Genomic DNA, 14340 nt, shown 5'->3' with positions numbered 1-14340 from the left:
TGGATTGAAGATGGGAAATAGTTATCTCCTCACCCTCTGCATGTGGATGCTAAGGAATAACACCACTTTTTCTAGTGATTTTTTCTGCCTCTGCTTCCATCACCTTCAACTTTCATGTGCTTCAGCAGTTTCATAGCAGCCAGCTGTATGAGGCCAGCAAAGAACAGCACTGGTGTGTAAGTCAGTCTGTATGAAAATGCAGAGCTGTTTGTGTAAGCAGCAGCTGATGCATCACAAGAACTCTTGTTTTCACCTGATACTAACTACAAAGAAGGCAATTATTAGAGTTTGGCAAAGGACCACATGTCCCATGCAGGCAAAGTAGAGAAAGGAGAAGGTTTACTCTGCTGATGGAGCAGAATAAATTAATACTGAGCTTGGGGACTTAATTATAAATTGGTCCCGCCTTAATGAGGTGCATTTGGCAAGGTGTTCCAGAGTGCTTGGAAGCTCCAAAGTTCCCATTATTTCTTCTCACGTGTCAAAATGTTTCAGTTACCACTATTTGTACAACACCAAACCTCTCCCCAGGCTCTCAAAAATACCATTACTGAAGTTAAGACCCTGAACAAGCACTCAGGAGATCTGGGTTCAGTTCCCAGTTGTACTATACCCTCTACAAGAGCTTAGAAAGCTATTTCACCTTTTACGTCTCCACTCAGGAAAGAGAAAAAAGTCACGTCACCACCAGCCTTGCTGCTCCCACACCTTCCATCTGTCTTTTCTGAGATGGTCTTTACTATGTATGCATGCAGCACCCAAGACCATGGGCCCCATATTTAGAACACAAACCTTGTCACCAAATACAGAATAATGCCCCTCACCTTTGACATCACTTAAGCTGGTTTCTGAAAACCCTTCACTGAGGTCAATCAGTGTTCCCTCAGACTTGCACCGTGGGAGGCCGCTGGAATTGGCTGCGCGAATCCTTTGGGCTGCCATCTTGAAACCCTTGCGCTGTCCTGGGAAATGCTAATGGGTCATATTTTCTCCTGGGAGGGGCTCTTTCAGCAGTTGCTGTGCCATCCAGTGTGGGCAATGCTGGCTGTCAAGAGGATGGTGTTGAGATGCAACTTTCAGAAAAATCTGAAAGGAATAGAGAATAAAACATTATTACTATGGGCTCTGACTCTCCAAAGTGTTGACAACTTGTTTCTACAAAATAATCCTCTAATTGTGGAAAGGATGGGATTTTGTCAGCATAGTGCTGAACTGCAAAAGAAATTCAGATTCAGCTGACAGCACGGGTATAAACTCTACAGACAACCATGGCTTGGTACTTAACCCTCTGCCTACTGGAAATAAGAGGTTGTTAGCCATGTCAGTCTGAAGTGCTTTGCCATCATCATTTTCTGTCTCATCTGTTTGGCTGCTAAGCTCCCCTGGTTAGGTACTGTCTGTTTCTATGTCATCTACAAGTTCCAGTGACTAGCACAGTGGGTCCCCACAATGTTCCCAAAACAAACATAAATTAAAAATGGTTCCAAAGTTCTCCGTCAGAGGTGAACACTTGTACCAGACTAACATTTGCATTGCTCCCAGCAGGTATTTGTGCCCTCCTTTGTATTTAATGGAACTCGCAGTTTTTTATAGGACTGTAAGATGTCTTGAACCTGAATCAAAATGTAGGAAGTCCTCAGAGATGGGGCCAGCATCTTGGGACACCAATTAGGCAAGATAACTCAGAGTTCCCACAGCTACTTTCTGCATGTTCAACCATGCTCCCTCTGCCATCTACTAAGTACCAGGATGTTCTTGACACTGAAGTTGCTTCTTGATGAAAATTAACACCGGAGTGCTCCAGTGCTTTATGGAATATTTATAAGCTTTCCAGCACTCCCCTGTTTTTGTATTTGTATTTAATTTCATGCATCTAGCAGGCTAAAGTGCTGGGCAGTCCCACTGACAAACAAACAGCCCATGGAAAGGCAGCACGGGATGTGATCTCAGGGACAGCAAACAAACAGACCACACTTTATAGCTGTATTTGAAGTTAGAGCAGGGGGAGCAACTGTGCTTTCACATTAGCAGTCAATAAGCAACTGGCTGCAAACAACAGGTACAAGCTGAAACTGTTTTATAAGAAATAGAAGCTGGTTGGCACAAAAACCATTGGCATTCTTTACACTGTCAGGTAGAAAAATGCAAGGGAGGAGAGTGTGAATGCATGTTCATATCTGCTGTCTCCTCATGGGGAACAAGCAGTACACAAGGGCTTATTTACTAATTTGCCAAGGTCATAGAAAGCAGCTATCGAGGAGACAGTACTATGTGCTAGCTTCCTCCCATTGCTTTGCCAACAGATCTTGCCTCCGATCTGAAAACCGAACTGCTTTTCCAGCCTTTTCCAGACCCTGCCAAGTGGCCTGTCAAGAAGAGATGCAACAGTTCTAAAGAGAGGAGTTTTCCAGCGTATTCCTGAGGACACCACTTGGTGCCAATCTCTGCTTTTTCATTTGCACCCTCCCGAATTTTTCATTGTTTAAAATTTTAAAACTGTAGGAAAAAAAACAAAGACTTCCAGGTTCTCCTAACAGCCGTATTCAGAGTGCCTAACTCTGCATGTGCATGGGACTTCTCTGTTCACAATGTATTGTTAGAAAAACAAAACAAGGAAAACAGGCAACCCTGCCCTCTTCCCTTACAAAGCTGTAACAGAGGGGACCTAAGCCTTCTTTTTCCCCATGGCAACCAGACTAAATGCTATGGCAACAAACAATATTTTTTTCTGTTGAAGAAGGGAAGGGGGCTCATCTCAAAGGACCCGTCTACATGTCAGTTAACTGTGCAAGCAGAAGGTGAAGAGAAGAACAATGACATCAGGCTTTCATTTCCTGCATCAACATTTTTTTGTTTAAAAATTGAATAAAACCCCATTCCCTACCCAGAGGCGCATACTGAAATGCATGGACACTTGCTTTCCCAATTATTCAGTCTGATGTTCATTTTAAGAGAGACAATTACCTGAACATCCACACCAGGCACTATACTTGCCTCTTCATCTGCTTCTATATTCACCCAGCAGCCAAAAAGTGTAAGTAACTTTATATTTTTGTGAGCTTCAGGGATGCAATTCAAAACTCTTTTGAAAACAGAGAAAAACACAGAGAGAAGAACTCCAGTAAAAATCCCAGCCCTTTCTCCCTTGTAGCAGGAAGATTAGGCTAGTGATGGCTAGTTTTCCACTAAATCTTTTACTTAACAATTCAAGCCATAAGTCCATTTTGCAGTGAATAAAAGGAGACAGCTATCTTTTTAACGGCAGAGCAAGAACAGAAACCCATATCTTGACTTCCCCCAGTCCTGCATAAAACTGTCTATCGTCCCACATTCATGATCAGAGCAAAAAAGTTTCACTTGTTCACTGTCCTCAAAGAAATAGTGAGAAGCACAACACAAGCTCCTTGTGCCTCTGATGTCTCTCCAGCTTGCCCTTTCTGCCATCTCCAGCCAGGACTGGACACCTCCCAATTTACTGTCAGCTAGATAAGAAGAACAATTAGGAAAGCATCCAAACTTCAACTAAGGTCTTAAGTTATACTAATTAGGACAAACAAGACCCTCTCACTGGTAATACCTATCCTGCAAGCAGGATGACCTGAGGTGCCCCAAAAGTTTACTTGTGGAGGAGCCCAGACATCAAAGGAAGGGAATAGAGGCTCATGGAAAACTGCAGTTCTTAGAATTCTCTAAATGGGTAATAGCAATAGAGTAAAATAAAATTAAAAAACTGTTGCAAGGAAGGAGGAAGAGTTAATACTTACAACTGATTCGAGAGAGGTCTCATCTAGATCTCCCTCTCACCATTGATCTCAGTGCAGAACAGCATGACAGAAAAGCATCCCCTTCTTTTGTTTGGCCTTATATAGACTTAAGCTTCCTTTTTTCCTTTCCCTTCTCTTGAAGACTCCAACCAAATCAGGTGAAGCCATTCTGATTAGTCATCTTAAAAGTACCCTCTCTTGGGTTCTGGCCCTGTGGTGCCAAATGGATGCTAACTGGATTTAAAGCCAGTTCTCCGCTCTGCCAGGGCCCCTGCAAGGATCTGATCCCTCATTTGTCTGCTTAGTGCAAGCTGAAAAGCTCTGGTGCTCACTTGATTGAAAGAGTCCTATTGCAACTCACCTGAGCTGAAGTAGCCCATCCTAGGTTTAATCAGCCTTGAAACTCTCAGAGGCAAATGGTTAACCCTTGCTGCCTTGGTTTTGTCTGAAGGGTTCAAGCTCAGAAGTTACAGCTTGCCACAGATGGCTAGTTTTTTAGTTTGGAACTATCCCCACTGGGCTCTTAGGTTAATTAACAGCACAATCCCATCCAAGGGTTTTTTCTTTCCTTGCTAATAGCTTTTCATTTCAATCTCTGCAACATTCTCCTCCCCTTCTTGTTTTTTCCTCAGCAAGACACCACTTAATTAACCCATAAATAGACAGGAACATATAGTCTAACACCTAAGAGCAATTATGTGCCGAAAATGTCCCTCCCCACAATCCTAGGAACCAGAAGGTGGGGAGGATTTCACAAGGGAATCTGGGATGTCCTCTGGCAAGACCTTTAAATGCAGGTACCAGCAGAATTAGGAACAAGGAAAGGAAAAAGGAGACAGCAGCCTTCCCCTTCTAGAGGCATATGGACTGATCATGTGTCCCGATTCAACTAGCCTGCTAGGCAGAGTAGTTTTGAGTATCCAGAGCCACTGGGAGGGGAGGAAGGAGTTTCCTACAACACTCTTGGAGAAAGTGGTGCCTCTCACAAGTAGACTCTAGGAAAGCATCAGGCACAAGAAACACATCTCTACGCAAGAGTCACTTCATTCAGTACTAGTCAAGATAAAGGTACCAAAACCAGGAGGACAGAACTAACTCAGTCTGGGATGCTTGCAGAATGAGCAGTAAGTACCCTTTTCAAGTCACCCTCCAAGTGGTCCCATTTGCAACACTTATGTTCAGGAATCCAGGTTTTCCGTTCACAATGGAAAAATGTGGTAAACCCCAGATTTTCTAATTTTAAGGAGAAAAATCCGGATTTTTCTCCTTTAAAGGAGAAAAACAGAGGAAACAGTGGGCTTCCCCTTGCTAGCTAGCAGAGTTCCAGCCTGCAAGGGGCTGGGGGCAGTGGGAGGAGGGCAACTGGCAGGGTGTGCCACGTGCACGTGTGTGCGTACACATGCACATGGCCACCAGGCAGCCTGGAAAGCAGATCCCTATAGGTAAGGCTGGCGGGAAGGGGATTGAGGCCCCCATAGTGAGGGAAGGAGGGAGTTGGGCAGGGCTCGGGCTAGGGGTGCTGCCCAGTCCAGGCGGTACATGAGGCTTGGGGACCGGGGCTGGAATGTGTGGCCACGTGGCCTGGGCAGGGAGCAGGACTGGGCTGCGGGTGGCTCAACCAGGGGATAGCAGGGGGCTGGCTCCCCATAGCTGCGTGCATGCCTGGCGGGGCATGGGAGGCATGTGCCACCCAAATTTGTGTGTGGCATGCATGCAGGCTACCTGCTGCAAGGCTCAGGCTTCCCACCATGCTGCCCTTCCCCAGGGCCTCCACGGCCCAACAGACAAGAACCAGCACAGCGGGGCACAGCAGGGTGGGGAAGACTGGTACTGCTGTGAGCCCCATGCCGCCATGGTGAAGCAACCCCTGTCTGCCTGGCACTGCAAGGGGCACAACTCTGCGTTGCCACCCCTACTGCTGCTGGGAAAGCAGGGTCACTTTGCCATTGCACATATCAAGGCTGCTCAGCACCACAAAGCACTGGCTGGGGGGAGGGGCTGCTCCTAGCTGCAGCTAGACCCACGTCCTGGTGAGCAAAGGGGGCAAGGGGAGCTCTGATTTTTCCATGATAAAAAACCCCAAATCAAATGCCAACATTTATAAGTATTTAGAATTAATTTTATAATTGTGATTGAGGTATTGGCAGGCTTCCTAATTGCTTTGGAATCAGAAAAATTATGATTTTTAAACAGAGAAAACCAGGATCCCTGCTGATGATGCACAGAGGACCAAGAACCACTCCTGCTCAACTGATCAAAGCATCTTCTGGAGCACATATAGACATGAACACTTAGAAACCAGGGCCACACAAGCACTTAGACAAGAAGGCAGACAAAGCCCTTGCTAAGCATGCAGGCTGCAAACAGGAATTCAGCCAGGCTTCCAGCCTGCCGCAGATAGCAGTGCTGTGTGGAAGAGGGGAGGCAGCAGCACTCAAGTGCTCCTTGCCCGAGCCAAATTTCTTCTTGAGACTTCCCACTGGATAGCAAACCAAAGTGTAATTCCACTGCAGAGAAAAATCCTTAGCACTGGTTCTCCACCTTCCCTGTAGCCCGGAAGAAATTATTTTTGCTTAGGGTAATTTTAACCAGTCTCTTGCTGAAGAAGAATGAAATGTTTTCACAAGAAACATAGCAACATCCCATCCTCCCACAGATTAAATTCCTTCCCATTGTAGCCAGCTGTCCCTGGTATAATTTGTAATTTTCCTTGGGAAGCACCCAACAGCTTCTCCAACCCTGGAGTCCTATTATGCTGGGGGCTGTGTGCGGATATCTAGCAGGACAGCTCCTGCCCCCACAGAGCTTCTGACAAAAGAGCAATGGGAAGCAGAGCAGAAAGACTTAAGGTAACAGCAGAAATAGAACTGGACCCCACACTTCCTGGAGGCCAGGCAAGGGCCAGCACTGCCTTTCTAACAGCTTCCACAGTGCTCTCATTAATCGCATTATTTCAGGCAGAAGATGAGTTATACCAAAATTAGAAATTCTCTTCACATTGTGCGAATCAGCAGGGAAGGCAATTCTTATGCTGCTATTTTCTTTTTTCACAACTAGGGAAAAAAAGGCACGTAGGGGACGGGACATGCAGGAATCAAATTCCTGAGATGGCTGGGCTTTGATATGAAAGACAAGATGATAGCAAACATGAAAAGCTTTTGACTGGACTGTCAAAAAGCTTTTTATCCTGCTGCAGCCGACTGCTAACCTGAGCAGTATCCATCATGGCAGAGGGAGGAGGAGAGTGCCCTGAAGGATTACATGCCCTTTCCTGGAATGCAATGAGAGAAAATTTGCATTTCAGGGCTGATAGTTCAAACATAAGACACTTTTCTTCCAATGCGCTTCCCCACAATCTCTCATGTAGGCATGTCTGGAATGCAGTTAATTGTAAGGGAGCAAATGATGCAGACAGGTTTGACAGAGGAAAGGAATGGAGAACTCCAAACTTTTGTGCAAACTTCTTTTAAAGACTATTTTGAGCCCTACCGCCAGCATTCCAGAATGAGGACTTGGAGATTTTCAAATAAACTGACTAGAGTTTCAACACACTGTGTTTATCAAAGGGTTTGGATCAGGAAAGTCCTAAGGCAGTGGGGGTCAACCTTTTGGGCAAGCATGCCACAAATCAGCACGGCAACCTCCCCAGGATGCCACTCTGATCCCCTTCTACTTCCCCATCTGCTGCTCTGCTCTGCTTCCCATTTCCTTCCCTGTGCTCCCTGCCTGATCTACTACTTTGCTTTCTACTCCCTGACCTCTCCCTGATCTGCTGCCTTGCTACCCCCTACTCTAAGGCTGAATAAAATGAACATCCATCAACAAAAAAACGAGGAGGAAGATGTTGAAGTTAAGTGCTGCGATAAGCAATTGCTTTGAAAAAAGTAAACATAAACCGTGTATGTGCTTGACAAAGTAAGAGACAATTAATCCAAATGTATCTGGCATTATTTTGCTGGGAACATAAAGGTGTGACCTTTACCATCTCTACTATCTGGCTGGCATTGGGCAATAATTTTTCTATGAGTAATATCATGGAATGTGACTGTAATAGCCTGCTGATTAAACACCATAGTGAAGTGTAATGATTACGGTAGAAATCTCTCTCAAAAAGAGAGATATTAAAGGGCTAGAGAACATCTGACAATTTTGAAACGCAGATCTGATCTGTTGCTGCCCTGCAGTTAGCTATCCCCCACATACCACAAGACACACCTGACCGTGCCAACCCACATCTTGCATATCAGCGAGCCTGACTCTCAAGTGAAGCCTGACTGAATATGCAAGCTACAATTACTCAAAAGAGAACACTAGAAATGGTGTAGAGGGTTCACCTGAAAAAAAAGCCGTCTCAAGTTTGCCGCTGCTTCTGATGAGACGTCTCTTAAAACAATCCCAGTTTTAATCAACTCCTGTACAGAAAACAAATCCCATCAAAACATGGTATGCAATCAGCCTCAGCAGTTTGAGTTGAGCTACTTGGTAGGTATAGTTACAGATAAAGTTGTAGTTATAGTTAGGCAGATAAAGTTCTTTGGGTAAATTCAATACCTTTTATAAGACCAACTAAATTTTGATAAAAGATATTGGATTTACCCTATAAAATAAAATATCTAATAAAGATGTTGGATTTACCCAAAGAACCTTGTCTGCCTATGTCCTTAGACCAACATGGCTATAACCTATACCCCTGAAACTTGGTAGGTATTATGTGCCCCATGACCGGTTAGCACAAGGAAATGGGTGGCAGAATAACTGCTTTATGGGAAGCCTTCTTGCATAACTTCGCATAGTTTCACATGTGCCCTGAGACAGATCAGTGTCAATCCATTGAAAGCATGTCACCTGGAAAAGCGTATGCCTTTCAGAATGAGTTAGTCTCTAAAGGTGCCACTCTGCCCTGCCTTCTTCCTGACTTTGGACTAACAGTTAACTACCTCTCTCTCAAGCCATCAACTGTTCATGTTTGATCAGGGTAATTATAAACTTGCAATGACGACTCTTTACATCGTATGGCATGATACAATGCTTGCGTTTTCCCATCGTATCTTCCAGACTTAAGTGATTATGTGAGAGTCTTTTATAAGTTTCTAGACATTATGTTTGAGTGTAAAGAAGTTTGAAAATGTGGCTCCTTTACATACTAGAAACTTGAAGACTAGATAGAGCATGTGCATATGGCACACATGTAAGAATCTTATAGTTTTGGGGGACCTGCTGCAGAACTTGAATGAGAGAGAAACTGGAACTGCAAAACCAACCTGAGTCCTGTCCTCTTTAAACTCAAGATGTAAGGCAGACAACCATCTGGAATTTATTTAACACCTCCAGCCAGGACAATCAACAGCAAAAACAAAAACCACAGGGCTCTACAGTGGGAAGAATGCTTGTTTGGAAATCAGATACACAGTTGGGGCTGGAGACAATTGTATGCATATTCCTTCAAAAGACCTTAAAATAGAACAGGAAAAACACACCAAAGCTATTTACCCAAAGCAATAAACAGCACCCTGAATGGATCAGGGGAACAAAGAATGTGTCATAAGACATTTCATGTCCTATTTGGTGGGTAGATCTGACCTCTTCTCAGTGAAGGACATGGGGTGACAGACCAAAGTATCCAAAACAATACAACAGAGGGACCCCAGAGAGGTATGAGAAGAGAAGAGATAATATCTGACAGCCTGCCTGATACCTGGAGCAAGTCTGAAAGTCCAGGAAACATTTACTAAAGTGTTTCCCACTCAAGAAAGAGAGAAGGAAATTGAAGGGCTAAAAGGGAAGATGGGGGAACCCAGGTCTGGTCTGTCCATTTTATGTATTTTCCTGTAAGTTGCACATCCAGACTCACAGATGCTGAAATTTTATTCATAACATGGGGCCAAGTAGCCTAGCCCTCCTCTAATAGGCAGAATGCAAAAAAAAGGAAAGAATGATTTTCCAATGGCAGTTCCAACTCCAGCCTTGTTCACTTGTTTACCAGGGGCCATAAGCTGTCTGGAATGGTTTATAAACCAGAGACCTCTAATGGTCTAATGCAAGCAAGCATATCATATCTATAAGGTTTAAGGTGGATGCAACCTTCACAATCCAGAAAGTGCTTAATGATCTGAAATTCAGTAATCGTACTAGAATGGGCATTAGGGAGCTCTCCCATTTGATTTATGCCAGAATCCCAACCGAGCAACTTGAGGAGTTTGCTTAACAACTAAGCTAGTTTCTACATCTATTCTAGCCATTTGGCAGTGCACTAAAATAAGACATCCATCATATAGATTAGAAGCTCAATTGCAATAATGAAATTCACACTCTGAGCTGAACCAACTTATACAAAAGGATTTTTATCCACTATCTAAGTTTCTTTTCTTTTCACCAGTAACTTGCAGGAGTTACAGCTCTGCACTACCAGATGCTGCCAAAAACCAGTGCAGGAAAAAAACCCACATGTTCTTTAAGAAAGTTAAAGCCTTAATAGTGGCAATGCTTTTTAAGGAGGCATCTACATCTTCAAGTGAAACAGCTGTTGCAAAATACAGGGATATGAGGAAAGCAGTCATGCTTGCAGAAAAGAAAGCCCAAAAGACAGCAAAGTCTAGCTAATTACTAGTTTCCCCACCTGGTGAGTGTCACCAGTATTGGTACTGGATTCCCGGGCCAGGCTGATACCTTCAACTTTTGCCAGTCACAGCTGTGATAAGGTGAGAACTGTGATAGACATGGTTATGCCCACAAACAGTGTGGGTGCCATTATACACTCATATAGTTTTGCTAGTGTAGCTCAAGTAAAGGAAGAAAGCTATTTTTTTTTTGCCAGTAAAAGCTACCCCCACACTAAGACACTACTGGCATAGTGCACTGCTAAATCTATAATAACAAAAGCCCTTCAAGTACATCCCAGGCCTCAGTCAGGTCCTCAGCTGGAGCAAAATCACAGTCAGCAACACTGATTTATCTCAGCTGTGGATTGGGCCCAGCAGTTTGTTGGCAGGAAATTCCAGGACACAGAATACGTGCTGTACTTCAAGGGACTGAGTGGAGGAGCTGTGCTGATCCCAGTATTCAACCAGAACCTCAACACTCTTGTCCCACTGTGGGGCATATGATACTCTTCAGCCTCAATCAATAAGCACTGCCTCACAGTCAGTTTCTGGAGGATGCTGTCTATGGCAGGAGTGGGAGTGAGACAAAAATCATCTCTATCCTGTAGAGGTTTAGGTTGTAGCCGTGTTGGTCTAAGGCCATAGGCAGACAAGGTTCCTTGGGTGAATTTGATATCTTTTATTAGACCAACCCAAATGGTTGGTCATCTCTATCCTGTAGGGATTTAGGGTTAGTCAACAGTATGAAAAATCTGTCAGGTTAGGTACACTGGCAATCCCCACTAGCAGAGCTACATCTTATACCAGCAAATGTTTTTCTCACTCACCCATCCATCCTGTAGATCTCTCTACATCTAAAACCATACAATTATTCTGGATTGTTTTTAAACAAGGCTGTTGTTTGTAGCAGAGGTGCTAAAATACTGATGTTGCCAGACTCCACACGCTCAGTAAAACTCTGTATCAATATGCTATAATATAAAGTATCTGCTGCTTACATTGTATGCTCATTAAACAAGGACCAATAAATACTCTTCCATTTTTCCTGGTAGTTCCAGATCCTGCTGAATACATTTTAATCTACCATATCAGTAAGATTTTACAGTTCAGCTCCCACTGTGTTGAAACATCCTTGCACATACTTCACTCTGGTCCACTGCTTGAATCTGAAGTCCACCTCGCTACTGTATATGTGAGTTTTTAAAATCAGATTTCTCTGAAATTAGCAAGAGAAACACATACAGATCTTCAATAATGAAGCCATCTCCCTGCCAGTGTATGAGAGTGTCCCGCAGACAAAATACTGTCCAGGCAGTATAGCACAGGCTACTCAACTGACAATCAAGAAAGTGGGTTCTGTCCTTGGCTCTGGCACTTACTGGTAGAATAACCTTGGACAAGTCACCTTGCCCCTCTGTGCCTCTGCTTCTCCATCTGTCCTTTGCTGTCACTTGGCTTGTGAACTCTCGTGCAGTGAAACTTTTGCTAGACTGAGGCTAGTAAAATGTGACCCTGGCCTCTCTTAGAGTGTCTAACCACTTCTGTACATATAGGAGGCTATCAAATAAAAAGCAGGCTGACTATATTATTACATTTCACAAGACAAATAACACCTACACCAAAATTACTTGGTGAGGTGGAAAATTTAAGAGCAGCTTTTTATTGGACTTCCTCATAGGCCTGGAATGTGATTCCAATGTCTGTTCTGAAATGAGAGGCCCTCCAGTGCTTCATTTTACCAGCAACTCTATGTTCGTATTCTTAAAAGGTCAAAGATGTCATAGGCCACCTGGGACAGATGCTATGGATGGCTAGTGGCAATCAGGGCAGAGACATTTTAATCATCATACACTTATTCCGAGCAGACCATAAATTGGCATCTACTTGCAGTCTGCTTAAAATTCCCTTGACACACCTCACAGCCTGGAAAGACACGAATCCACATAGCTCAACAGCTAGGAAAAAAGACAAGTCTCCATTAAAGAACGTCCCTTTCTGTCACCAAATACCAGATGGGGACTAAAGCCAAAATAGGAACTTAATTCTCTAGTCCCCAGTAACTAGGAGGGAAAGAGCAATTTGCACAAAGGACTTTACCATTTACAAGAAACTTCTCTCTCACCACTCTAAACCTTTCTTGGTACCTCCTAACCAGATGTGCCAAAAGGCATCATTCTGTGATGTTACAAGCACGGTCAATTACAATGAAACCTTTGTTTCCAATATCACAAACTCTGATGAAGCACTCCTGCTCCCTTCAGCTCTCACCCCCACCGTATCAGCATATCTCAAACATTAATTAATAAAGCTTTAGCCTTTTCTTGTGAGGTAGACAAGAATTATCCCCATGTTTTCAGGGAAACTAGGACAGAGAAAAAAACTGATTTGTTGAATGTTGATTTGAGTGACTTGATCAAGGTCACATTGGCAAGTACATGGCATCTTGACCAAAACAGTAACTTTGTGGGCACTGATATAGCTATACAGTTTCATTGCAAACATGGACCAGTACACAGCAGACAAGATATTCCAGGTACTTTGCCTTTGGCATGTCTTCTCCATGACCATATGTTTTTTCCACTAGTGGAAAAGCAGGGGAAGTTCAGAGTTTTCCCCCTTCAACCTGCTTCTGAGAGGGTGCCCTTAAAAAGGTTACAGGAGAAACAAAGATCTTCTGCAGTCCAGCACAGCAGGTGTAATATCATATAGAATCACAAGCTACCACAGGCCTTCCATTTAAAAGAAAGGCAAGAACTATGCTACAGATGCAAACAAGCTTCCACACACAGCTTGGACCCCAACTTTGTCTCCCTTGCATGCCATGGACTACATTCAAGTCTGCAAGTCTACGCAGCAACATCCAGTGGGTTATTAACATGCCCTTAGGAAATGTATTTACTGCAAGAGGCAAAGATTTCTCATCTGGGGGAGGGAGAGAGAGTGATATATCACCATCTTGAGAGAAGCAGAAGAGGCTCACAGGAATCAGCCACTTTGAAAGCTCCTAAAACTGGCTTACAACTCTCAGTTCTGCTCCTAAGTTGCTTAAGAGTCCCAAAGAGTTGGTTGTCATATGTCACTGCATGGCTCTGGAACAATGCATAATATTCTCCCACCACAAAGATGAACTAAGAACATTCCATTTTTCCTTATTTACTTAGCATGTTCCTTAAAAATGCAGTTTATGGGACAGACAAGTAAAAAATGCTGCTGTTAAGTTCATCATAGCGTCCTCAAACAGGAAATGGGTGCATTGCTGCATTATGAAATGAAAATGAACAGACGCACACTGATATTGCCTTATTTTATTTGGTAGTTGTCACAACCCAAGGGTGTGATTTTGTGTGTGCGTGCTTTGGCACTGCTAAATTATTTCCCGCCACGAGGAGCTTTCTTTGCAAGGTGCATTTCTCAGTTGCAAAGAGAAAACCCCGGTGCAAAGAAGTTCCCGCCACCCGCATGCAAATTTGTGTCCCACTATTGGCCAGTTCTAAATTATTCCCACATGGCGGCTAGCAATTGGCTTGCTAGCCGTATAAGAGTCTTGAGCGGTTTCCGCTCAAGTTGGAGGACTCCACAACCATCTGGAGGAGGAGGACTTCACGTTTCGTGAAGAACTCTAAGCACTGCGGAGCCTAACGGACCCAGCGTGTACCTTAAGAAGGCTATAGGGGTCTGATCAACCTCTGGCCTCTCCCCGTCGCCGAGCGCGATCCCTTGACGAACCCCTTCCCTGCGCGCAAGTTCCACGGAGCCTAGCAAACTTCGTGCGAGTGTATCCAGAGCTCTTCTCCGAGTTGTTTTCTTCGGTTGACACGACGGGCTTGAGGTTTTAGAGCCTTCAGCCGGATTGGGCTAGAGTTCGCGAGATTAGAACTCTTGTCTGCTCTTCTTTCCTATCTGTAACTGCAACTCAAGCAAGTTTTCCTGCCTGCACCGCGACCATCTACGGTGTAAGTAAAATAATCTTTAATCAA

At 44.0% G+C, this 14340-nt stretch overlaps 1 protein-coding gene across 6 annotated transcripts in view; it reads right to left on the bottom strand.

Annotated features, from left to right (window-relative positions):
- Positions 1 to 14340, bottom strand: part of SH3BP4 (SH3 domain binding protein 4) — a 188245-nt gene that overhangs the window by 46043 nt on the left and 127862 nt on the right. For 4 of the 6 annotated variants that reach the window (XM_025199363.1, XM_014518172.2, XM_025199364.1 and 1 more), the window contains exon 2: positions 825 to 1086. In XM_025199363.1, the coding sequence (XP_025055148.1) occupies positions 825 to 942 (118 nt within the window). In that variant the 5' untranslated portion in view covers positions 943 to 1086. Of the gene's footprint in view, positions 1 to 824; positions 1087 to 8098; positions 8179 to 14340 lie in introns of those variants that run through there. The other 2 variants (XM_025199362.1, XM_025199365.1) reach the window with 1 other exon arrangement.

Source organism: Alligator sinensis, unplaced genomic scaffold, assembly GCF_000455745.1.
Source record: "Alligator sinensis unplaced genomic scaffold, ASM45574v1 scaffold233_2, whole genome shotgun sequence".
Classification (NCBI taxonomy): domain Eukaryota; kingdom Metazoa; phylum Chordata; order Crocodylia; family Alligatoridae; genus Alligator; species Alligator sinensis.
This window is presented reverse-complemented; position numbering and strand designations above follow the sequence as displayed.